Source organism: Natator depressus, chromosome 1 (assembly GCF_965152275.1).
Source record: "Natator depressus isolate rNatDep1 chromosome 1, rNatDep2.hap1, whole genome shotgun sequence".
In the NCBI taxonomy this organism is placed as follows: domain Eukaryota; kingdom Metazoa; phylum Chordata; order Testudines; family Cheloniidae; genus Natator; species Natator depressus.
The window spans coordinates 40,876,331-40,904,206 of NC_134234.1; the positions used below are offsets into that span (position 1 = coordinate 40,876,331).

The 27,876-nt window shown below is 42.6% G+C and overlaps 1 protein-coding gene across 2 annotated transcripts in view; it reads right to left on the reverse strand.

Annotated features, from left to right (window-relative positions):
- The window catches only part of ZDHHC20 (zDHHC palmitoyltransferase 20), a 77,002-nt gene that overhangs the window by 40,056 nt on the left and 9,070 nt on the right, over nt 1–27,876 (reverse strand). For both annotated transcript variants that reach the window (XM_074958308.1, XM_074958299.1), the window contains exon 2: nt 4,623–4,649. In XM_074958308.1, the coding sequence (XP_074814409.1) occupies nt 4,623–4,649 (27 nt within the window). The remainder of the gene's footprint in view (nt 1–4,622; nt 4,650–27,876) is intronic.

Sequence of the window (27,876 nt, forward strand, 5' to 3'; positions counted from 1 at the left end):
AATAAGATGGGGTCTTCTCTGAAAAGCTTGAAGTCTAAGTTCAGACATAATAGGAGGCATGATAAAAACAGGAAGGTGGGTTGGGGAAGGAGGACAAAAGTAAATTTAAGATTACAATGGAGGTGGCTGGGTAAATCAGTGCAAGGGGGTGAGAAGAGTGGAATAGTTGGAACCAGAAAGAGGAAGTGACAGATGCACGAGGGCAGGACACAACTAAACTGTCTTAGCAGTAGGAGTTAACTAAAACATAGAAGATTACACTTAAAATGCAAGTTCTTTGGGGGGGGGTGGGGTGGAGAGCCTCTCTAATGTGTGCGCGTGCGCGTACACACACACACACACACACGCCCTAAGCCCTTACTGGGGCTAAGTGCTACTGCAATACAAATAAGCAACAACAGATGGTAGTTAGTGGCAATAAGGGCAGAAATTTGTGGCCATGCTAGCAATACTTAGCAGAAAGAGAAAACTGTCTAGACTTCTTGCAAAAGTGATGAAATCAGGAAGATAGAGAACTCTGCAGATGACACCAAGCTGGGAGGGGTTATACGCATTTTGGAGGACAGGATTAGAATTCAAAATGGTCTTTATATATCGGAGAACATCTTAAAATCAACCAGATGAAATTCAATAAAGACAAGTGCAAAGTAGTACACCTAAAAAGGAAAAATCAAATGCACAAATACAAAATGGGGAATAACTGGCTAGGCAGCAATGAAGGATTGGGGTGGGAGGGTATAATGACTCACAAACTGAATATGCGTCAGCAGTGCAGTGCTGTTATATAAAAAGGCAAACATCATTCTGGGCTGTATTAACAGGCGTGTCTTGTGTAAGACATGGGAGGTAACTGTTCCACTCTATCCGGCACCGGTGAGGTCTCAGCTGGAGTAGTGTGTCCAGTTTTTGGCACCACACTTTAAGAAAGGTACAGACAAACTGCAGAGTCTCCAAAGGAGAGCAACAAAAAATGATAAAAGGTTTACAAAACCTGATTTATGGGAAAGGTTGAAAGAACTGGACTTGTTTATTCTAGAGAAGACTCGGGGGGGGGGGCGGGGGGTAGAGGAGAGGAAACGGGACCTGATACAAGTCTTCAAATATGTAAAGGGCTGTTATAAAGAGGACGGTGGTCAATTGTTCTCCATGTCCACTGAAGGTATGACAAGAAGTAATGGTCTTAATCTGCAGCAAGGGAGATTTAGGTTAGATATTAGGAAAAATGTTTTAACTAAAAGGATAAGTAAGCACTGGTACAGGTTACCTAGGGAGGTTGTGGAATCCCCATCATTGGGAGGTTTTTAAGAACAGGCTAGACAAACAGCTGTCAAGAATGATCTAGGTATACTTAATCCTTTCTCAGTGCAGGGGGCTGAACTAGATGACCTCTTGAGGTCCTTTCCAGCCCTACAATTCTATGATTTCTATGTCATAGAGCACTGGAAGCTGAAGGTCAGCCCTCCGCAGCTATACTCTTCAAGGGGAACAGGAGCCTTTTGAGTGCCCTGCCCAGACCAGTCCAGCTGTTACTGTATGACACGCAGGAGGAAATCCCTGGGATCAGGGTCCTGTCCTTTGGAGGTTGGCCCAATGCTGAACAGGCCCCTGCCTCTCTATCCTGCCTCACTTGCTGTCATTACTGCTGCTGTTGGGAGAGTGATTCTGCCAAGGGGTAAAGATGGGGAGCGGGGGTGGTGGAAGACACCAGATTCAGAAGCTTCCCCTCTAGACTCCACCCAGCCTGCAAAGGCAGTAGCAGCAGGACTCATTGAGGGCAACCCTTCAAAGATCCTAGTGCTGGCTCCAAGTATAAATATGCATTAGCTGGTTTCCTATTAAGATCTGTTTATTTTCTTATAAGTACAAACCAGATGAAGGAAAGGAAAGGAAAGAACAAAAAAAATAAAATAATCCCAGTACCAACTAGCAGGGAAAGTCATTTCACAGTTCCAACAGAATCTGAGATCATAACCATGAAGTCTAACTTTGTTTAAAGTGTAAGAAATCTGTAAATTTAACAACATTTTAACTGCAGTCAACTAAAGGGATTGGCAGAGTTACTTCTGCTGTCTTCACTGAACAAATGTAAATTGGCAGACTAAGTGGTCTAGTGACAGTGAGCTGACAAGTGGAAGGGGAATGTATTCAGGGCCCCTGCTCAGACTTTGTTCATTAAACAAACAGGTGTGGCAGTACTGCACAAGGAGTAGTTGAGCGCTTAGAAGAAGAGAAGGTCTTGCATCACTCAGTAGTGCTGGGCTTTTGAGGGATCCATATGAAATCTTCTTCAGCTGAAGGAAGGGTTACACTGATGAGAGGTTCAAGACTGACAGAATGAACCCTACAGAAAACCCTACAGAATTCCCACTGCTCCAAACAAAACAAAAATGCGCTTACCACTTACATTTAGTATGTTTTCTAACAACCTGTCTTACAGAATCAAAACATGTGGGAGAACAGAGGCACAATTTGTATCTGATTGATAAAAAACATTTTCTTAAACTCTTTTGATAATCTTCAGATAGAGAAAGCAACTCTGGGAAACTGGATTAGACATGCACAACACCACACCACTCTAGATTTCCTCGTGTGGTTATCGTTAGAGGCTTGCATGTGTATAGGCTTAGGGTCTACTGGTTTTTATGTGGTTGTATATAAGATTCAAAACAATTCACAAGTTTAAAAATAAGTCAAATTAGGGGAGAAAGAGAAAATACACACATCAAACAAGAGATAGAACTACATGACTGATCTATTTACCTATTGTTAAATTAAACAGAAAATTATAATTAAGCACTGCTGTAACAAGATTTAAACATAATTCACTTGAAATGTGAGGCAGAAATTTATCTGCAAGGATATGTGCTCTTGGCTTAAAATCACAGGAATATATTGATGCCACCTTGGCTGCTACAGGGCTCATTTTTCTACTGATGCAACAAATAACTAAAAAAAACCTGACTACAAGAGCTATAAAGTTCAAGTAAAGGAGATTTTCTATTTCATATCAAGACCTAAATGTGAATGTTTTCCTGCAAGTCAGACTTGTTTTGTTGTTTCTTCAAAAAAAAAAAAAAAGTAGGAAGATTAAAAACAAGCAAGGTTTCTCCTCTACTGCTGCCTTCTTCTTCTTCTTCATATTTTTACAGGTTATCCAAAAAAAAAAAAAAAAAAAAAGCTCAACTCTAGGAAAAGGAGGGGCTGCTCAGTGATTTGAGGATCAGGTCTCAAATGTCTACATTTCCTGGGCCTATAGGTACAAACTACACTAGATTCTATTCAGCTCTTCATTCTTCAGAATTATTAATTCCCTCCTGGGCTTTTCTATGATGCTAATCACTACAGTATCAGAATGATTCACAAAGGTATTTGCACAATGCCCCCGTGAGGTGAGGGGTATTATCCCCATTTTACAGATGGTGAACCAAGGCACAAAAGGATTAGAGGTAAAAAGGATTCATTAATTTTGTATGTCCAATTGAAATGCCTAGGACCTGATTTTTCACAGTGCTTGGCATTATACAGCATTTTAGATGTTCAAAGCATAGCTCCTATTGACCTCAGTAGCAGCTGAGCGCGCTCAGCTCCTCTGCATATCAGATTGCAGGGTCTCAAGTTAGGTTCCAGAAAATGAGGATCACACGATTAGTGACCACCTGTGAAAAGTCTGGTTGAAGTGTCTTGCCCAACATCTCATAAGAACTCTGTGGCAGCAGCAGGGATAAAATCTAATTACTCAAGACAGCACTCAGCTGCTTTAACCATGAGACCATACTCCCCTACCTCATTCACTACCCACTTTTTAATTTCTGCAACAAACGAGGCAGGAGTCCTACAAACAAGTCTGCTTCCCTACCCAACCCTGATTGAGCTCCAGAGTAGCTCCATCCTGTGAAGTGAATAAGACAGGGGTCTTGTAGAAAAAATTGCACGTAATCATGTAATTAAAGACTGTATTGTAACGTATGCACATAAGTGGGCTGAATTAAGGCTGAAAGGGCAAGTTTAATTCTGGCATTTCCTAACTTTGCAACCTTAATAATGTTCTTTCAGCATGGTGTAATACAATACATACACACAACAAATGTGGTCAGAACCATCACTATGATAACTCCAGAATTTCAATAACCACATGACTGATTTTATTCTGCAATGGACGTAGCCATAGCAGATATCAATAGTATGGTTACCACAACAATTAATGCACTTGAAAAACAAGGGGGAAAACCAGAGAGATAAAAGAGATTCGCATAGCACACATTAAGTGGTATACAGAAAACATGATGTGGGTCTGATTCCCCCTCTGCCCCCAATCACTTGTTTTGAAAGATCTGTGTAACTAAGTCATGGGTCCATTGCTCACAGGAAATATGATCATCCCAAGCTTGTGGCACTAAAAGCTTGACAGATCCAGCCTCCCTATGTTTTCCCTCTATGTACCCATCTGCTCGCTCTATCTAGAGAGTTACATAAAATCATACAAAATTGCATTGGTAAGGAAGTGTAAATTATACATCAGAAACACACTGTACATTTATATTAAGGAGACAAGAAGTAGGCAACTTTCCTATTTATAAAACTTTCAATTTATTTATTTAGGATGAGTAATACATGTTTCCTACCTTTTTCTCCTGTTGAGGTAATCGTAACTAGGAAAAAAAAAGAAAGAAAAGGTTAAATATATCTATATTGTGTTTTAAAGATCAAAGCATCTTACAAATGTTAATGGAGACTCCATAACCCTGTGAGGTAAACACTCATTAAACTTCTCCTCTAGGTTTCCACAGTCTCAAAAGTCAGTGACAGGGCTACGAACAGCCAGGAGCCCCAGCTCCCTGCTCTAGCCAAATGAGCATGTTGCTCTTCACAAGCATTAATCCATATGTTTAATTAGATCTCAATTTAACAATTAAACATATTGCCATGAACACCTACTATACTTTCTGAACTTTCTTAGGTTGTACACACACCCAAACAGCTTATTTACTGCCTACAGGGATTACAGAAAATCTTAAAATGACTAAAACCGTTCAATTGGCAGATACAGCAGGAAGTTTAAATAATTGCAGAGCCCTTTACAGAAATCCCTGTACAATTTTTTGTATTAGCCACACCCAATCTACTTTCTAAGAGCTCCACACTTCTCTATCACTTTCTACCCCACCATCATCCTCCCCATCACGCAGGCATGTAATTTACAGGCTATTTTTGATTTCCTCTCCCCTGCCTGACACATTCTGCTCATATCTAAAGTCTTATCACTTCTTCCTCCTCAATATCTCTAAGATCTGTCCATTTATTTCTAACCCTACAGCTAAATCTCTTGTTCAGACCCTCATTATATCTTGCCTTAACTAATGCAATATCTTCTTCTCTGGCTTCCCTAAACCAACCCTTCACAGTTCAGACAAAATACTGCACTGGAAATTTTCCTTGCTTGTGATTTTGATCACATCACCCCCCTCTCTGAATCCCTTCCTTGGCTCTCCACTTGCTACTGCATCAAATTCAAGTTTGTCATCACCTTCTCCAAAGCTCTGCATAACTCTGCCCCTCCCTACCTACCTGAGCAGGTCTCATTTTGCATTGTCTCCTCCCTCCCTACTCTGCCAACTTTCCTAATTTCCACAGTCTGTCAGCTTTGCACAGACACAGCCATGCGTTTTCCCCTTGCACAGGCAGGGCATTCCTGTGCTTGTTGGCAAGGCCTTCACTCTCTCCACTTTAAATCCCCCTTAAAGACCCACTTCAGCCCAGGGAGAGGGCTGTGGCTGGGAGCAAGCAGTTCCCAGGCTGACTGGGGGAAGTAGGCTCAGCTGGCCCTTATAAAAGGGCAGTAGGCCAGGAGCAGAGAGTCTGTCTCTGCCTTTAGAGAGAGAGAGAGAGATGGGCCTGGCTGCTAGAGAGCATGCCAGAGTACCTGAGGTGAAGCAGGGCTGGGGAAGGCCAGAGGAGTTGGGAGGCTCCAGACTGAAAAAGCCCAGGCCTGGCCAATGGCCTAAGATAGGTATTGCGGTTACAGGGGGCAGCCCAAAGGTAGGCAGAGGCAGCAGGTCCAAACCCCTTTGGCTGTGATGATTGGCTTATACACTGCAGTCCGCCCCAGTGTGCGGCTGCTCAATGGTCACTGGCAGTAGCCAAAGACTGAGGCAAGGTGGGGATAGTGGGTGGGGGTTCCCTGGGGAGGGGAGACCCATAGACTGTGGGGATACTGCCAGGGGGCAGCCCCCTGGGTAAAAGGGGCACCAGGGTCCAGGAGGGACACAGGGGCCAGCAGCAAGTGGGACACAGGCCTGCAGAGGGTGCTCCAGAGGCTGGAATGCTAATTCCCCGGATGACCAGCAGGAGGCGCCGCAGGGGTGAGTTGCCGCACCGTGACAGTAAGTAAAATGTATGTTTCCCCCACTCCTCCTAATCTCTGTCTACTTGTCTGTCTGTCCTTCCATTGTCCTTAGGACTGGCATCACCCTCTTTTCTGATTGTCTAGATGCCTCCAAATAGTTAGTAATTCTTAGCAGTAATAAGACCTAACCAAAGAAGGAAAAAGCAAAACTATAAAATAAACTGCTCTGGCTTCTCTCACAAGGCTCAGATGCTCCCTTTCCGCTTATGCTGGTGAATTAAAGGAAAGAACCACCTGCTCGGGACCATCTCCGTTCCCCTATGCAGTTTTATTTGCAACTTTTTAATTCCTTCCCTCTAAGGGAAGGATCTTTATCTACCATCCAAAATACAGCAAGTTTGGTTTTAAACTGAATTAGGAAGAACGATTGGGTATGATTAAAACTAGAGTTTCTGTTAAGTGCTTTTTTTTTTTTTAGGGCATTTTCCCCCCCAGAGAACATGAACCAATAACATAGTAAAATAGTCCCAAAGCAAGTCAATATGTACAAAGACAAGTTACAACTGCTAAGAACAGGCTCACATGCTATAGGACAATACAGTCTGTATTAACCTCTTGTGAGTTAAAATTTGTCTACACTTACAGTGGTGCAGCGCTATGTATGCCGACAGGAGAGTTTCTCCCACCGGGATGAGTACTCTGCCTCCCTGAGAGGAGTGGCAATGTTGATGGGAGAAGCACTATCTACACCGGGAGTTCAGTCTGTATAGTTACATTGCTCGTGGTTATACCGACATAAGATAAAAGTGTAGACCAGCGCTTAGAGGTTTCAAGTAACTGCGATTAATTGACAGCCCTAACTCACATGATTAACTCAAAAAAAAAATAAATTGCAATTAAAAAAATTAGTCGCGATTAATCGCAGTTTTAATCGCACTGTTAAACAATAGACTACCAATTGAAATTTATTAAATATTTTGCATGTTTTCCTACATTTTCATATATATTGTATTCTGTGTTGTAATTGAAATCAAAGTGTATATTTGATTACAAATATTTACACTGTAAAAATTAAAACAAAAGAAATTGTATTTTTTAAATTCACCTCATACAAGTATTGTAGTGCAATCTCTTTATTGTGAAAGTGCAATTTACAAATGTAGATTTTGTTTTTGAGTGCAGTTATGTAACAAACAAAAAATGTAAAACTTCAGAGCCTACAAGTCCACTCAATCCTACTTCTTGTTCAGCCAATCACTATGACAAATAAGTTTGTTTACATTTACAGGAGATAATGCTGCCTTCTTCTTATTTACAATGTCACCAGAAAGTGGGAGCAGGCATTTGCATGGCACTTTTGTAGCTGACATTGCAAGGTATTTACATGCCAGATATCCTACACATTCTGATGCCCTTTCATGCTTCGGCCCCATTCCAGAGGACATGCTTCCATGCTGATGACGCTTGGTTTTTTTTTTTTTTGTTAAAAAAAAAAATGCATTCATTACATTTGTGACTGAACTCCTTGGTGGAGATTTGTATGTCCCGTGCTCTGTTTTACTCACATTCCGCCATATATTTCATATTATAGCAGTCTCAGATGATGACCCAGCACATGTTGTTCGTTTTAAGAACACTTGCACTGCACATTTGACAAAATGCAAAGAAGGTATCAATATGAGATTTCGAAAGATAGCTACAGCACTCGACCCAAGGTTTAAGAATCTGAAGTGCCTTCCAAAATCTGAGAAGGACGAGGTGTGGAGCATGCTTTCAGAAGTCTTAAAAGAGCAAAACTCCGATGAGGAAAATACAGAACCCAAACCACCAAAAAAGGAACTCAACCTTCTGCTGTGGAATCTGACTCAGATGATGGAAATGAATGTGCATCAGTCCACACTGCTCTGGATTGTTATCGAGCAGAACCCATCATCAGCATGCGCGCATGTCCCCTGGAATGGTGGCTGAAGCATGAAGGGACATATGAATCTTTGTCTCATCTGGTATGTAAATATCTTGCGACGCCAGCTACAACAGTGCCATGCAAACACCTGTTCTCACTTTCAGGTGACATTGTAAAGAAGCAGCGGGCAGCATTATCTCCTGCAAATGTAAACAAACTTGTTTGTCTGAGCGACTGGCTGAACAAGAAGTAGGACTGAGTGAACTTGCAGGCTCTAAAGTTTTATATTCTATTTTTGAATGCAGTTATTTTCTCTACATAATTCTACATTTGTAGGTTCAGCTTTCATGATAAAGAGACTGCACTACAGTACTTGATTAGGTGAATTGAAAAACACTTTTTTACAGCACAAATATTTGTAATCAAAAATAAAGTGAGCACTGTACACTTTGTATTCTGTGTTGTAATTGAATATATTTGAAAATGTAGAAAACATCCAAAATATTTAAATAAATGGTATTCTATTTAACAGTGCGATTAATTGCAACTTTTTAAATGGCTTGATAGCCCTAATTTCAAGTTATTTTCTTTTTTTTTGAAATGCTGGAGATATTTGTAGTTTATTAAAACAAAATAGTTCTAATTTACTGTATTATATTTCTCTTTTCTTGTTCATATTAAATTGCTTACTTAATAATTTCACTTTTTTCCCCCCAACATAAAAAGGTGAACATTAGTGGAAGGTAAACATTAAAAGTGGTTTTTCTTGCAAGATTGAGTTCCTAAACAATGGACAGTTCCTAAACTGGGAGGAGCGGTAGATATGCTGGAGGGTAGGGATAGGATACAGAGGGACCTAGACAAAATTAGAGGATTGGGCCAAAAGAAATCATGAGGTTCAACAAGGACAAGTGCAGAGTCCTGCACTTAGGATGGAAGAATCCCATGCACTGCTACAGGCTGGGGACTGACTGGCTAGGCAGCAGTTCTGCAGAAAAGGACCTAGGGGTTACAGTGGACGAGAAGCTGGATACGAGTCAACAGCGTGCCCTTGTTGCCAAGAAGGCTAATGGCATTTTGGGCTCTATAAGTAGGGGCATTGCCAGCAGATCAAGGGACGTGATCATTCCCCTCTATTCGACATTGGTGAGGCCTCATGTGGAGTACTGTGTCCCGTTTTGGGCCCCACACTACAAGAAGGATGTGGAAAAATGGGAAAGCGTCCAGCAGAGGGCAACAAATGATTAGGGGACTGGAACACATGACTTATGAGGAGAGGCTGAGGGAACTGGGATTGTTTAGTCTGCAGAAGAGAAGAATGCGGGGGGATTTGATAGCTGCTTTCAGCTACCTGAAAGGGGGTTCCAAAGAGGATGGATCTAGACTGTTCTCAGTGGTAGCAGATGACAGAACGAGGAGTAATGGTCTCAAGTTGCAGTGGGGGAGGTTTAGGTTGGATATTAGGAAAAACTTTCACTAGGAGAGTGGTGAAGCACTGGAATGCGTTACCTAGGGAGGTGGTGGAATCTCCTTCCTTAGAGGTTTCCAAGGTCAGGCTTGACAAAGCCCTGGCTAGGATGATTTAGTTGGGGATTCCTCCTGCTTTGAGCAGGGGGGTGGACGAGATGACCTCCTGAGGTCCCTTCCAACCCTGATATTCTGTGAACTTCAAAATGACATTTTCTGACTGAATTTTTCCTCTAGTTACTGCTCTATCCTGGGTGAACCCCTTTGCATGGAGCTGGAGAAACATGCATTCTCTGGGACAAGATAAATTCAAAATTCCACTTCTCTTCTGAAAGAAAAGAAACTAAAGCATCCAACTTAGAAAAGATATATATATATATATATATATATATATGGTTCACATCATAGTTCCAGTCAAAAAGCACTGTAATATGTGGCCTATACAGGTACTATATCAAGCAAATTCAACTCAAATTATATTTTATGAGAATATTCAGAATGATCCTTCAAAAATCATATATTTTCCCTCTTGAACATAATCAGCTAGGTAACATCATATTACTTGGCACGTATAGAGACTTCATCCAAGGATCTGGATGCCAGGCTTGATGACTGGTTGGGGGGGGGGAGGGGGTAAGAAGGGCGCAAAGGGGGCAATTGCCCAGGGGCCCAGGCAATTTAAAAGGGCCCAGTGGCCTCTGCTGCTGCTGTGGTCGCAGCAGCTACGGGAGCCCTGGGTCCTTTTAAGTCGCCTGGGCGGGCTGCAGGGTGTCTAGGTGCACAAGACCACTCCAGGCCCTGCACTTTGGGGGGCCCCGTGGGCCGGTCCCGGAAGTGACAGATTTGTCACTTCTGGCCCTGGGGCCCAGAATTTCTGTTGGCGAGCCTGATGGATGCACTTTGAAAACAATAAGTAAACCTCATAACCCTGGAAGGAAGCTAATTATCTCTCCCTTTCCTAGCCAGCTCCCTCAGGCCAACATGCATAGCCATCAGACCATGCAGAGCAATTTTAGGGTAACAAAATCTTGTAGTCTGAAGTGTGTCCTAATAGTGAAATCCTTCTGATTTCTCATACTGTTTTCATTTCAAGATGATGTCTGGTCACTACCAAATTAAAAAAAAAACCGTTTGGGTAGAGAAGTACACATAAGAAGTGCACATATGAGGACAATTTGTTGGATTCTAGCCAATTTAGGGGAAGGATTAAAAAAATCTGATTTTAAAATGTAAAGTTGGTTACCATCTTAACTAAAGAGAGGTTACTCTCACGCCACAGTTATTCTCATTTTATGGATGGATAAATTGTAGCACAGTCCTGAGGCACCAAGGTTAATGACTTGACAAAAGTCACACAGCAAGCAAGCGGCGAGTCAACCATTACATCATGAAGACCTATTTCAAATTAATAGTAATATTTACTATTTTGTTTCCACTAGGAACTTTAAACATGCACTGATTACCTGGCCAGCCAAACAATCATCCTAGCCTTTAAATTCTGGTTCAGAACTGCCAACTAAAATCCTTCCCTATGCTGCCTTTGACCAATTTGCTTTGTTGCAGTGGCTCTCCAGTGAAATGATATGTATTTCCACTTCAGGCACTTCAAAATCTTTTCTACATGTGGGAAATGTACCAAACAGTGCTGCTTTTTTGCCCTATTGATTTTTTTTACAAAACAAGTCAAAATGCTTCCAAAACCTTTGCATTGTGTTCTTCTGAGATGTGTCAACCAGAGTCTGTGCCCTGAGAGCTACAGTGAAGAGCAAAGTCAATATTTCACAAGTTTAAGTACTGCAAATCTGCTTTCAGTCTGTCCTTGCTGGGAGCTGAGGAATTCGAAATATATTCCTTGGTCTACTGTTCAATTACAGAGGTAAGGGGGGGGGGGGGGGGAGAGGCGGGAAATTAAGCAAGCCCAGCATCTTGAAAATGTATTTATTAAAATCTTAACTTGCTATAGTAAGTCAATGTTTTAATAAGTTATTGCTAGCAAATACTAAAAATATGGACAACAACAACTGTAACTATAATTCATGCGGAAGTTCTGTAAACAGCTCATAAAGTGCCTACCGAGCACTACAGAAACCCTGAAGTTTCAACAAAGGCCTGATAAACCCAAAGGTCTCTCATGTTTTAGTTGACAGCATGGTACAAATTTGTGTCTAACTTTTACCTTCTCTCAACATGAAGCACAAAGAACAAAATAAAACAAAGGAGTAAAAAGAAAACCCTCATTCTTCAAACATGACTTAATCCTACTTACGCACCAAAAGCAACTCAAACCAATGTATAAAGTGAACCTATTTTCTATTCTAGTCAGATCTATTATACTGTCAGAGTCCTGTTCATGTTGCACTCAATTCTCTGAAAATAGTGTATTTTTCAATGTGAAACTAGGTGCTCTATTAAGCTGGCTTCATATTTAACTTTCTGCTTAGCTGAGTTAAAAAACAAAAACACATTCCAACTTTGGCTTCTAACAAGGGAGAAAGCTCGAGTGTTTTGTCTCAGATGTCCCAATGCCACTCATTTTCCTAATTCCTTCCTATTCCTTATACCTCTCCTAAGCACCTCTCTCTCTCTCCCCATTTTTGTCTTTGTACCTTGACAATGCCACTCTTTAGGCTTGCACCTTCCAGACCTCCTGGACCATGGGCGCGGGTATAATAGGCCAGGGGAGGCTCAGCTCCCCCTGGTGCTGCCACAGCCAGCGGACCCCTGGTTGCAGTGTTTTGCAGAGAAGTTTTTGATTTATTATGCCCCATGCAGGTTCCAGGGCGTCTGAGGAGGCGATATGTGCTACTCAGCTTCCCGGGTTCATGGACTCCAGGGAGATTATTCATGAACCCAGGAAGCTGAGTAGCACATACCACCTTCTTAGCTACCCCGGATCCTGCATGGCACATATCAAAAGCTTCTTCTGGAGGAGAGTCTGAGACAGGGGTGAGCAAACTTTTTGGCCGGAGGGCCACATCGGGGAGCAAAACCGTATGGAGGGCCGGGTAGGGAAGACTGTGCCCCCCAAACAACCGGGCCCTTGCCCCCTCCCACTTCCCGTCCCCTGACTGCCCCCTCCTGGGACCCCCCTGCCCTAAACCGCCCCCCAGGATCCCACCCCCCATCCAACCTCCCCCCCCCGCTCCCTGACTACCCTGACCTATCCACACCCCTAGCAGGCCTCCCGGGACTCCCACATCCTACCCAACCCCCCGTTTCCCCGACCCCTGACCGCACCAGAACCTCCACCCCATCCAACTGCCCCCTGGTACCCGCTACCCATCGCCCCCTTAACATGCCGCTCAGAGCCACGCTGCCCACACGGCAGCGTAGCTGCATGGGAAGGGGAACAGCGGGGGAGGGTCCAGGGGCAAGCCTCCCCAGCCGGGAGCTCATGGGCTGGGCAGGATAGTCCCACAGGCCAGATGTGGCCCATGGGCCATAGTTTGCCCACCTCTGGTCTGAGAGATGCTTTTCTCTGGGCGGCTTGGGGTCTGGAGAGGGGAGATGTGATGCGGCTGCAGCTGGCCCTGGACTCCTCCAGCCAGGTGGGCGGGGTTGGGGGTGGGGCGAGGGTCTGGGGGCTCTGGTATAGTGCAAGAAACAGCTACTTATAGGAATTTGCTACCTGTAGCAGTTACTCATATGTAAGGGATTGTAAAAAACTGCTATCTGATGTAGCAAATTCCTACAGATAGCAATTTCTCGTACTACACCAGCCATGGGGGTGGGGGGAGAAAATGGCAGAAGGGGCAGACCTGGGGCTCGCCTCCCCAAACGGGGGCTGCACCAACCACCCATGGTCACAGGAAAGAATGCTGCAGTGGTAGGGAGATTGGTGGATCTAATGAATCAGACGTAAAAGAGGTCACATTTTTCAGCAGTGACTAGTGATTCTGGATGCTTCTATATTTGGATGTCCAAACTGAGACACCTTAGAGGAGCCTTATTTTCATAAAGTGTCATGCATTCACCCTCTGAAAATACATGCACCACTTCAAGGGATTTCAGAATGTGTACCACTTATTTATAGTGTAAATGCCGGATTCTCTGTATCTTGAATTCTTTAAATCATGATTTGAAGACTTCAGTAACTCAGCCAGAAGTTAGGGTATGTTGCAGGAGTGAGTGGGTGAGGTTCTGTGACCTGCAATTTGCAGGAGGTCAGACTAGATGATCATGATGATTCCTTCTGGCCTTAAGGTCTATGGGTCTATTTACAGACTTTTCTATGGTTACTACAGTAGTATCCAAGCACCTCCAACATCCCTACAAGGTAGGGAAGTATCTCCATAGTGAGACACAGAGAAGTTGAGTGATTTGCCCAAGGTCTCAAAGGAAATCTACTACAAAACTAGAAATAGAACCTGTATCTCAGTGCAATAACTCTAACCATAAAACCATCCTTCAACTATGGGGTGTGTATTCTTTTGATTGGAAATAAAACTCAAATAAAAATAAAGACACGGAAAGAACTGGATCTGTTTCTTATGTAACATTTATTTGCAGCCCCATCATGGATCCTGACTGAAGTCATATACTTTGAATATTTCAGTCTCTCCAGGCATCCAACGAGTGAACTTTTACATTCTTCCTGGTGCTCCATGTAGGTGGGGAAATACTAGTGTGCAGATGCAAATACATTCCTTCACAATATCTGAAGCCTTAACTCTCCCCAGCTTCCACTCCATTAAATTGTTCACAAGTGAAGATCAAAACAATTAAAAAAAACCCACCAACCACTGATCAGCTCCGTAACTCAGCTGAAACACATCTCAACAGTGGCCCTAACTACAAAAGCAAGTTCTCCCCCTCACCCTCTCCAAAAAGTAAATTAGCTCAACTCAGCTGAGATCCCCTTCTCCCTTTAAGATCCATGTAGACAGGACCACTAGCAAGGTAACACAAGGCAGAGCTTGAGTGTTCCCGACACCATCCACATACAAAAACCCAATCACTCGTGTGGTGGTGAGATAACAAAAACTGGCTGATGTAACTGGGGGTGTAGGACAGACTTCCAGTGAGATTCCCTCAACAGTTGCTAACGTGTCTTATCTGTAGCCTGGATACAGGCTAATGCCATGACATCAACAAGAACCACTAGTCCTCCAATGCCTTCCAGCAATCCCGCAACACCTCCCACCTGTGCCCTTTTCTTGCCATCTACCTCCTTGTTTTCTGATTGGAAACCACCTACCATTGCACATAGGCCTTCTCAGCCTCTTTCCCCCACTTGCACAGTTTCCAGTATCAACAACTTCACTCATCTATATGCAGCACAGAGCTCTGTTTGTCAAGAATGACCCCAAGAGGACCGCCTCAGCATGCTGCCAGCTGGCCACAGGCTGACAGCAAGGTACCAGTGGATCTTTGGTGTGATGCTAGCAGGGTCCGCAAGTTGGATACATGCTTTGCAACCCATTGGAATGTTTCTCCAGAGAAAAATCTGGAGTGAGCCCAGATGGAACGGGTTTACTTCACTGAGTTACTAGGTTCATACCACTTCCAACCAGAATCCCCAGAAGGGGCAGACACGTTCTCCCTCATTACACTAAAAAAGCATTCACAGAGCAGTGCAGTTTAATGTAGCACTACAATGAGATGGGTCCCCAAAAGCCTTGGCATCACACACAAGTAAACAGAATGCTCATGTGGATGCAGGACATAACTCCCATAGCTAACACAAGGGAAGAATCTCAAGGGTGGATCACTTGAGTTAATACTGTAATATGGAGTCACTTTTGGTTGTGCGGTAGCTTCAAACTATCTCAAAAGATGTTGAACTGTCTGCACAGGTGTTAAGGGAGGTTCCAATCGAGTTGAGCTATCTTGATTGGAAAAATTAAAAAACAAGGCATATTTTTTCCCTACATAGACAGGGCCATGCCACATACTACTATATTTATTAGTTTATTGAGAGAATTAACACCCACAAGAATTGACATTATAAGTTGCATTATATTCCAAATGTGGCAAAAGTGAAGTTACAGTTGCATAATATGGGTCATAACAACTTGTTTTTTATTTGTAACTAACCATGGTCACAGTTTGTGTCATATGGTTAAAGCAACATTAACAGAGTTATTTGACTGCAACAGATAATTTAGAGTGCCTGAGAGGCATACTGCCCAGAAAATACTCTCTTATAAAAAAGCAAGGTAGATATTTATTTATGGCAAGACCACTCTAGCTTGAGCACAATATGTGTACCAACATGAATAGGAAACAAGGGAAGTCTGTAAGTATACGTTTGTTATTAGAACAGCAGAAGCTGCAGAAACAAAAACATTCTAATTACCATGTACAAGTGTTCTATGCATCTAAGGGTTTTCTATAGTATGTACACTACAACAGGGTCACTGAACAGGTAAAGGAGATCTCCATGACAATAACCAAAGTGGATGCCAAGAGGATTCTGCTCCTCACCCCTCAGTTCAAAATAAAGAGACCTAGTCAGAGCTAGCTTTGGGACCCCCAAAGCTGCAGATGACCCCCCATCACCAACTCCATTCCTGGTTTTGAACAGCAATTTCAATTTTCATATTTAGAAAGTAAGTTTCTAGTCCTCTTCCTTGGCAAAGATAGTTTTGAAAGTGTAAAGGTACCCTGGGGCTGAAAGGCTTCTCACTGATTTTTCTTAGGGTTGTCTATAAAAAATTGAACTGTTAGATAAGTTAAGAAACCACATATTTATCAAAATAAGCTATTCTGATATAAGCACCTTTACGCTGCATCCACACTAGGGGGTTGCACTGACTTAATTATATCTGCTTCAAAAATAGATATAATTAAATTGTTACCAAAACTGTGTCTAGAAAATCTCTAAAAGAGCATGGATTATTCTGTCTCATTCTTATAGCTGGTCAGATCTGACCTGTGGGAATGGGAAAGCCACTAGCACGGGGGTGGGCAAACTACAGTCCATGGGCTGCATTCAGCACGCCCGCCATTTTAATCCGGCCCTTGAGTTCCTGCTCGGGAGCAAGGTCTGGTGCTTGCCCCGCTCCAGCCGGGGAGCAGGGTCAGGGGTCACTCCGAGTGGCTCTTGGAAGCAGCGGCATGTCCCTCCTCTGGCTCCTACACGTAGGGGCAGCCAGGGGGCTCCGCTCTGCATGCTGCCCCCACCCCAAGTGCCACCCCCACAGCTCCAGTTGGCCAGGAAATGCCTACGGACGGGGTAGCGCATAGGGGAGCTGCCTGCCACACCTCTGCGTAGGAGCTGGAGGGGGGACATGCCGCTGCTTCCAGGAGCCGATTGAAATAAGCGCCGCCCTGAGCCATCCCCCACGCCCCACCTCTGATCCCCCTCCCACCCTCCGAACCCCTAGGTCCCAGGCCCAAGCACTCTCCTGCATCCCCAGCCGGAGCCCTCACCCCCCACACACACCCCTCACCCCCCTGCCCCAGCCCAGAGCCTCCTCCCACACCCTGAACTCCTCATTTCTGGCCCAACCCCGGAGGCCGCACCCCCACCCCAATTTCATGAGCATTCATGGCCCACCATACAATTTCTATACCCTCGGGCTAAAAAGTTTGTCCACCCCTGCACTAGCACATATGGGTCCTTTAATTTTTTAAGGAAAACTCAATGAAATTTGCAGTTGTTGGGGATGGAGATGGTCTCTGATAGTGTTATGACTGCTGCAGGTTTTTACTTCTCAGCTTGGCTGCTCAGCTGCAAGTAGCAATGTGACCAATGACCACGAGCAGTGTCAACTTAACAGCATGAGACATGGCCTGGTTTAGTGGACTCAGCACAGGACAGAGTAGGGGATCCATTACATTCCCTGCTCTTATTACACCAACTCAAAGTCAAACTTATCTGCCTAAGTTTTTCTAATAACTACTTCACAGGTGAAGGTTATGATGATTCATTAATGCTCATAAATTACTGCTCTAGAGGGGACTATAATGCACCAGAATGTGCACAAAACTTTCCAGAAATTTTAGCAGCATGCTGACCACTGTGTTATCTACAGAATTGTGCCTTGAAACATTTTTAGATGTTGGTAATTTACATGGACCCTTTCCACTTCCACTGACGCAAGAGGGCAGACAAAGAATTAAGGGGAGATTTTCAAAGGCACAAATGACAGTTTGGTACCCAACTCCCATTGACTTTGAACCAGAATTAGGCACCAAACTGCCACCATCGGTGCTTTTGAAAATCTCCCCCTTAGTCTTTACTAAAAATCAGGAAGCTAAATACAAGGTTTCTCTGAAAAGAAGTCACCTAGCTAATCAATCCTGAAGCTAGTCATATGCATAGCTCGCTAAAATGGTGAGGCATTGGCTATATTTGGAAAGAGAGGGTGGCTTAAAAAGTGTTTTGTTCATTCATCCAAAAATGCCAAGGCTGGCTATGTAATCAGCACATTAAGCTACTCAAACGACTGCACTGCCGCAGAAACTCTTAACCAAATTTGTTATTCTTGAAAAGGACCTTCACTGTAATGAAGCACAACTGCACAGAATCAAGACACCTAAATTAGCTCATTTTTCAGACTTCCTTCCTTTTTCTTAATCACCAGTACACTGAAGGAATGCAATCTCTTCATTTTACTAGCAATTTGACCTGCTCCTAGTCCAAGTGTTGCTTGATTATACCTTCCTCATCTGGTTGGTAAAGCCACTACCCCCTCCTCATTCAATCCCTCCTGAATACTCGGCTCTGTCACAACACCTTCAAGTAACTTCAATGGCTTGACTGTAGGGTAGCTTTTTAATGCCACATATAAATGATTTGTTTCCAATACTGTCCACAATATGCTAAGTGATATACAAACACAAAAGAAGGCACACACTCTTTTAAAATCAAAACAGAGAATATGTCTACACTATAGAGTCAACTCAACTTATAACTCAACCGATGAAGTGAGCTGTAGCTCACGAAAGCTTATGCTCAAATAAATTGGTTAGTCTCTAAGGTGCCACAAGTCCTCCTTTTCTTTTTGCGAATACAGACTAACACGGCTATTACTCTGAAACTCAACTTATATACAATTGAATTACTTCTCTCTGAGAGTACGTCTACACTGCAATAAAAGACCCATGGTCCAGGTCAGCTAACTCAGGATCGTGGGGCTTGGGCTGTGGGGCTAAAAATTGCAGTGTAGACATTCAGGCTCAGGCTGAAGTCTGGGTTCTGAAACCCTGGGGCGTGTCTCAGACCTTGGGCTCCCGAGCTCCAAGACCCTCTGTCTCTTGTGGGGTTTTGGAGCCCGGGCTCCACCCCAAGTGTCTACGTGCAATTTTTAGCCCCACAGTCCAAGCCAGAGTCAGCTGACCCAAGCTCTGAAACTTCACCCCACAGGTTTTATATTGCAGTATAGATGTAGCCTGAGTTAACCTAGCTTGAGTGAAAGCAGCCACACTGAGGCTATGTCTGCACTGCACTTTCATCATTAAAACTTCTGTTGCTCCGGGTTGTGAAAAAAAAAACCAAACCTCAGAACGACAAAAGTTTTAACAACAAAACCCCCCGGTGTGGACGGCACTTCGTCAGTGGGAGACACTCTTTCGGTGATGAAACCACCCTCCCGTGTTGGGGGGGTTTTATTTTGTCATCAGGAGAGCTCTTTCCCAGCGACAAAGAGCAGCTACACTGCATACCTTACAACGGCACACCTCAAGCGGCACAGCCATGCCATTGTAAGGTGCGCCACAGGCGCCGACTCCATGGGTGCTCTGGGGCTGGAGCGCCCATGGGGAAAAATTAGTGGGCGCTCTGCACCCACGGGCAGCCAAGCTCCCCACCCCACCTCCTCCTCCCCTGAGCGCGCCACATCCCTGCTTCTCCACCTACCGCCTCCCAGCCGCTGCCAAACAGCTGTTTGGCCGCTCCGGGAGCAGGGCAGGGAGGAGCGGGAATGTGGCATGCTCAGGGGAGGTGGAGGGGCTGGGGCAGGGATTTGGGGAAGGAGTCAGAATAGGGGCAGGAAGGGGGCGGGGACTTTGGGGAAGGGGTTGGAATGGGGGTAGGGCAGGGCAGGAGGGGAGGAGTCGGGACAGGGCCAGAGTGGGTGGTCGAGCACCCACTGATGGGAGCAGAAGTTGGCACCTATAAGGTGTGCAGTGTAGATATAGCCTGAGAAACAATATGAGCTTCTGTGTCCATACTGGTGCTGCACTCACTTGAGTGTGTTAAGACCTCTGGGAGCACATGCCATGTTTCTTAGTACTGTAGTAAGCTGAGCTGCTCTAGTAATTATTTTCCAGTGAGTTGTGAGAGAACTTCTCTGTCCTTCCTGGACACACAGGGAGAATTATAGGAAGACACTGGAAGAACAGAAGCACTTGAGTGTTGCTAGCCTTTGTCCACACTACAGAGTGATCATGTTAGCAGCTGACGAGCTGTGTTTCACTGACCTTTAGCCTATACTCCTCTCAGGCCAACCAACTTGAGATAAAAGCACCACTGCATTTGAGTCAAAGGTTTGTGTGTAGGGATGGGACTCCAGTTAGGGGAAACACTTGAGTTATAAACTTGAGTTAACTGTGCAGTGAAAACAAGCACTGAAGGAACTAGAAAGGGGAGTCAGAAACAAGCAAAGTGGCCAGGTGATGCTAAAATTTTATTAATACATGGGTTTTATAGAGAGAGCACCTAATACATTGTGGGCAACATTGGAAACAATTAACAAATCTAAAAAAATAAAAAGAGCTATAGAGACATGTGTCTCATCTTCAAATTTCTCTGATCAGAATTACTGTTTTCTGAAAAGAATAGAATGTACTCTTCACGAGCTAAAGTGTATATTTTTTAGTCAATAACTGTGTTATAATCAAGCACCTATCCCTAAAGAGCATTTGGGTCACTGGGCATAAAATTCAGTACCTTAATTATATGTGCCCAATGGCCTAACTTCAGATCCTACTAAGGAACCCATTCACCCTTCAAATCCAGGTGGATAAAGACAAGGAAATATGAACAGTCTTGATTAAACTAAGCCAAAACAGAGAGTATTTCTGAGTGCTGAAATATTGGTAAAGTTATGTAGGTTAAATAGAGGGGAATAAAAATGCTGGAAATTACTACTTCATGAGTTACTTTTCACAATTTTAACTACACCTGCCTTGTAGAGTCATCATTACACTACAGTTTTATAAAGAAGTTTCACTTTCTAGTTGCTTGCACAGATTTTCAGGGATTAGAAAATTCACAGTGGTTTGATTTCCTTAAATTAACTTTACCATTTTGAAGATACTAGTTTTTAAGTTACCTTACTATTACTGTGGCTGCACTGTTTGTATTATATTTTACTTAACAAAGCAGTGTTACCTACCTCCTGTGGGAGATCTGACATGCTAAAATAGCTTGTATTTTGTGAGTTGGATGCATATAAATTTTAAATAACAATCAAAAGGAAGAAGGCCTGCAAACACACATTCCATAGTTAAGTAATGGCCTGTCTTTGAGAATACATATTTTCCTTTAGTCTCTTAAAAATCCATTTTCTCCCACGCCCTTAGACCTGATATGAAGCATATGGAGGAGTGGGTGAGATTCCATTCTAATCCAATAGCAGAACACAAGGGACTCCCTCTTCCTAGGGGCCAAGTGTTTTGCTGCTGTGGAACTCCTCTGATGACCTGAGAAATGAGGCCCAACCCAGCTGGCAAAATGCAGGTCTCCCATCAACCACTAGATTTTTGTGCAGGATGATCTCAGATTTTAAAAAAATTAAATGTCAGTGAGGGATGAGTTTCTTCGGACTAAGCAAACTGCATGCAACAAGCAGAAATTATTTCTGGTAAATTCACTGACTATATGCAGTCAGCATTACTCTGCTGTCAAAGCAAACAATAGTGATTTACATTAATGCTGAAAGATATTACTTAGTTGCGCAAAGCTTATGAATAGAGCCATTTAAGGAAGTTTTATTTCAAAACCACACAGTAGTCTATTAGTGTGGGCAAGCTGAAAGAATGAGTTTCAGCCTATTAGGCACACTATACTTAAGTATCCACGTGCTGCCAATCACCAGAGTATCTAGGGGAACAGCATGGAATTATTGCCTTTGGTATATTACCTGTATAATTAGGAATTGGTAAACAAGGTCTTTCTGCAAATTGCATATGACATGAAGAAGAGTGAAATCTGGACAATCTCTGAATAATTAACTGTAAGGTGTTCTAATTCTCTGTTACACTTCACACAAACAAAACCATTTAATTCTATCCTAATGTGGAACAACCTTTCAACTCCCTCTCTAACCACATTCCCTATCCAAAAACAAACAGACAAAAAAACCAAAACCAGTAGTTAAACCTATTTAAGCTCTGAAGCATTAAGAAAAGTCATAGTTTTAAAATCCATCCTTTACACTGCTGGCTGAATTCCAATACATGTGCCAGTGTGCCAAGAATTATAGTTATGTGTACACTTACTAGACTGACCTCTCCAAGTTTTTGCAATGACTTCAAATTTCCATAATTCAAACTAATCGTTAATACGAAAGGAAGAAATTGTAGTTCTTCCCCATAACAACACTTTATTTGATTTGTCACAAACACCTCTCCTTTTTCAACTGCCATTCTCCAGCAGATTTCTGCATTAGATAAATGGAACAATTTTCCAAGGAAAAAACCCAAAGACTGCTTTATTTTCATTCTAAACAAGTGTACCATTCTTATGGTACAAAACCACAGCTCTGAAAGCCTTTGGTTATATTTATGCTGGCTAATACAGTATAGTCTGTTCTCCTGTTTATAAGATATTGGTGGACAAAACACAAGTCTCAAGCTTCAAAATCTTCTTAGTTATCCAAAACTTATGGATAATTTAGCCAAACCCTTCAAAAAATAAGTCACTGTTAGAGGTTTTGTCTCAAGAATTACATAATACTACACATTCTCCATATCTATGAGAAAAGCATCAGTTGAATCATCAACTAATGTCAAGTTCTAATTCAAGTTGTCTTGTAAAAAAAATTCTCATTTTATAAATTAAACAAAAACAAGTCTGTTGTTCCCAAAAGTACATGTGTTTAGCTTGCACTTGGGCTTCTGGAATGAGACAAACAACCAATGTGGGGACAGACTATTTTAAATGTTATATATTCCTAATTCTAACACAATTCAGGATTAAGTATTGTTAATTGTATACATACCTGTGCTAGATGCTTCACAGAGATGCCCAAGACAAGTTACTGCTCTCAAGAGCCCCAAAACTAAGGGGGTAGACATGACAAACAAGAGAAGGCAGAACATACACCGGTAGAGACATGGATTACAGAGATAGTGAGTTTACATATACACGTAACATAGATCATAATGGTTCAGAAGGTTTGGGTATTTATTGTAGGATTTTTTTTTTTTTAAGAGAATCATCTGAATGAGATCCAGGACTCGAAGAAAAGGACAAGTAGTCTAAATTTGATGCACAATGTAACAGAAGGGCAGCAAAATGACTCAAAAGGGGAGTGGGAGGTGACATGGTAAAAGTTCTTGGAGAGAATGATGACTTTGGTATAGCTGCATTTCAGGTAGAGTGGGGGGCTGTCCATTAGCCACAGTCATAGGTGCCAACTCCGTGGGTGCTCAAGGGCTGGAGCACCCATGGAAAAAAATTAGTAGGTGCTTAGCACCCACCAGCAGCCCCATCATTCAATTCCTCCCTTCCCTTCCAGGGCCTCCCGCCTGCCACAATCAGCTGTTTCGTGATGTACAGGAGGTGCTGGGGGCGGAGGGGGGGAGGAGTTGGGACAGGGCACACTCAGAGGAGGCGGCGGCGGAACTGGGCAGGAGAGGGCGGGGTGGGGGCAGGGCTTGGGGCGGAACAGGGGCGGGAAGAGGCAGGCAAGGGTGGGGACTTGGGAGAAGGGGTGAGATGGGGGCAGGGCCCAGGGCAGAGCAGGGGTGAGGGTTTGGGGGAAGGGGTCAGAGCCCGGGGCACAGCAGGGGGTAGAGAACGTCCAGGGCCCAGAGGAAGCCAGCACCTGTGGCCACAGTGATCAAATTATTAATCCAAGACTGTTACACACCTCAGAGGAGAAGATTCTAGTAGTCATGATGGAATATGAGTAGGTTGTGGATAAGCAATTTGGCTGAAATGCTGTGGAGGTAGAAGTGACAGGACTTAATTTTGGCTTAAAGTTGAGGGAAGAAGACAGGAGTCAAATATTATGCTCTCAGACAGCAAAGAATCATTCCTGCTGGAGTGTTTTCTTAAGACATTTCTCACTCTTATTGTTCTGAGGTGCAGGGCATGGTTAAGGTGTATCCCTCTTAAAGTTCAAAGGCAGCAGAAATGGGGAAGTGTGGGGGAGGTGGCTACAGGATTTAGTGTGTCTGCTGCTGCCTCACCTACCCTCTCACACCATGTTAGGGAGTCTGCCCAAGGAGCAAGAAGGTCTGATAATTGATTAGCACTTTTGCTAAATACAACTAAGGGAAAATTGGATGTTTTTGCCTCCTAAGTTGGGGGAAAAAATATGACTCTGTTTGCACTTTTGAAGAGAAATTATGAGCAGTTTCTAAGAATTAAATCAATATGACTTTGATGCTAGCAGACCAGGTGGCAGCTCATGCCAAGGCCCCAAGTCCCACTGAACATTGACAAAAATCACAGTTGGAAACCAGTCTGGCTTTCCTATGTGTTAATAGTGTTAAGATAAATATTAAAAGTTGTAAGAATGTGTTTGGTGCCTAGACCTTATGAACAAGGTAGGAAGCTGCATGTACTGATCTCACTTATAACTTCCGTAGCCCATGGTATAAAGTTATACTGAGTGTTTTTATTGTAAACCTCTGTAATTGTGTAACTCACCAAACAGGACAAGCAGCATTAATTCAGGTAAAGTGCTTCTGCACACCAGATGGCTCACTGAAGGCAAATGAGGCAATGCATAGCATCAAAGGATAGAGACCTTGTTGACTGCATCCCTCACTCCCTCCAAGACCCGAGCATGATCTCATCCCATCAGTTTGGGTTCCCGGGTGATACAGGATAAAAATCCCAGACAAGGAGAAACTGGGATCTTTATGCTGTCTGAATTCCGAGAAGCAAAGATTCCTATACATAAGAAAGAGATCCCCATGGTGTATGGCATGGGTCAGCCCTAAAAGACATATAGAGCTGAATATTATAGAAACTTATATTACCTTTTAAATCAAAGACTGTAACTCATTTGTGCGTGTATGTTTCCTGTTTTAATCTTGTAAATAACTCATTTCTTAGTTAATAAATCTTTAGTTAGTTTATAACAGGATTGGCTACAGGCCGTGTCTTGGGTTTGAGATCTGAGTACAACTGACCTGTGGTAAGTGACTGGTTCTTTGGAACTGGGAGTAACCTGAATATTGTTGTGATTTTTGGTGTAAAGTGACCATCTACAGTTCAGCTTGCCTGGGTGGCAAGGTAGTCCCCTTGGGCATTCCAGTCTGCCTGTAACTCTGTGGTAAGACTGTTATAGTGCTTTAGGACTTCACATCTGTTACTGGGTTGGTGAAATCTAATGATAGAACATACAACCAGTTTTGGGTTTCTGCCCTGCGGCTGGCACTCATGGTCATTAGCCACTCCAGACTGTGTGACACTGACAACTGAACTGGAGAGTCTGAAAAACTGTAGGAAGCTGTAATTAATAGTTCATTGCATGGAAGGATGAAACTTAAGAAAATGCCACAAATTCATACTGGCTGTATCTGAGGAAATGGTGGGTTTGGTTAAAGGGATGTCAGGATTATCAGAAAAAAGTTGCACAAGCATTGATATACTGAGTGGGATAAACACAGCATTCCAAAACCCAAGTTTATTCAAGATACAACTGGGATTTGTCTTAAAAAAAAAAAAAAAAAAAAAAGGTGTAACAAATAACCATACACAGATTATCCTTTTGTGTTAAACCAGATATATAGAGAAGAAGTTTCAAAAATTATAGAAGCAAAGAAAGAGATAAATATAAGACATTCTAAATATACTATGTTGCAAGGACAACTCAATTCAGAAGATGCATTTCTGAGCTACCCAAGTGAGAGAGTCTTTGAATATGGGCAAGGTTATCTATATTTTAACCATAAAATTAAGGGCAGATGGTGAACTTTTTTGCTCTACATGGTTTTGTTTGTTTAAAAACTTGGATGAAGTTCAATTTTGAAGAGGTTAAAAGGTGGTGATCTACAAAAGAAAACATAGGTTTGTACCTTTGTTTCTTTATACGTATAAGGAAGACCTGAAAAGTTATTTTGTTTTCAAAAACTAAAATAACATTTTTCTTTTAAGCAGAGTAGAACTTCAGGCCTTGTCTATCCTGATTTCCCTACAAGACTCTATGGATGACTGAAGAATTGATATGATTTGGATGAAGAAATGTAAACCCTGATTAACTGAAAAATGAAGTGATTTTTATTCAGACTATTTCAACCTTTTTTTTAACTTGCACATTTAAATTCAATGTCTGAGAAATATTTAGAAGACACTTTAGTCCAGGCCCTTCAATTAAGGGATGAGAAAGTTAATAATCTATATCTAAACACAGCCAACGAGACCTAGGGCAAAATCAAGGAAGACAAAACTTGATATACCTGTTAACTCCGGAGTAACAAACCAAGCAGAATTTTTAAAATGAACATGCACACCATTTCAAGCCTTGACTACCATAAAAGGGCACTAACTGATATGACCCACAAAAAGGAAGGGGTTAATTTAGCATACCTTATAAAAGGTTTGATCATCTTTCTTTCAGTGTTCTCAAACAGGATCAGATTTGTCAATCCCACTGCATCAGGCTGAAGCTCTCGATAGGCAGTATATATAAAATGGTAGCCTCCAAAGAGACAGACACCATTCCCAACTCCCATCACCGAAATGGAGATAGTGAAACAGTAACAGATTTATCCAAAACTGTTCTGATCGTTCTTTTTTATAATATATATTTAAGATAGCTAAAATATTTAGCTCACTGTAACTAATCACTCCAGCTTTCCATTCTCCTTGAATTGTGGGCCTCTTCATCCTATTAGCAAGATATGTTGAGCTCATACAGAAGCATCATATGCAAGTCTCGCAATATACTGCGGATACTCATGCAAATACAGAAACAGAAGAGCTTTCCAAAAAGTTACTGAAACACTATACAACTGTTGTTAAGTGCAACCTTATCATTGTCTATTAGCTATTGTGTTAACATTTTGATACAGAGTAAAGACTTTTTGAGAGAAAGCAGATGAAATTACAGTCTCTTTGTTTATCAGAACACAGCACTAAAACAGATCAACCCAAGCCTCTTAGTACTGACTGTGCGTCAGAGAAATTATAAAGGACTGTCTGTATTTACGTTTACAGTAACCCTTGTGGGCTTGGTGGTACAGATAGAGGGAACTGAAGTTACATATTTATTTATTTATTTATTTGTATTATTGTCGCACCTAGAAGCCTGAGCCATGGATCCGGACTCCACTGTGCTAGGGGCTATACAAACACAGAACAATAAGACAGTCCATGGTACAGACTAACTCTATAAGTGAATTCAGGATTCTAAACAAACCAAAGACAGAGACTATCACATATTTTCCTAGGACAGGGTAGGAATGATTCTTCACAACATAGAGGTGCATCCACACTAAGAAAAAAGTGAGGTAACATGAGGTAACAGCACACCTAACATATGCTAAAATCCTAGTGAAGACAACACAGTTTGTAATCTAACACACATGAAAACGACAAACTGCATTGCATTCACTAGAATTTTAACATGTGTTGGCTAACACCATTTTTTCCCTAGTGACAAGGCCATAAGGAAGAGTGGGTGTAAGGGGGAAAAAAATGTCTTAGCTATTAAAATATACAAATGCTGTTTCTAGTCTGAAGATTAAAGGAGCTCAACAGACTGCTCCTCCATAGCAGCAGAGGAAGCTAAATCCTACCTTTGAAAGCATATGTTGTTCCATCAATGAGGGGGGCTGGGCTATGGGGAAAGAAAGTGAGAGACCGTCATTCCCAGTCCACCGTTATAAAAACCAGACAAACTTGCCTCTACTTTAATGGTTCATTGCTGATTCCAGAGACAGTAAAAGTTTTCCATGTTAGTTGTGAAAGCAATGGTCTGGAAATCAGTTCCTTTAGCTAGCTACACTTTTGGTCCCATTGCCCACTCCACCACCAATTTTGCGATTTAATTTAAGGCTTATCTGTCCTAGGGAAGTTTTGCATAAGTTTTCC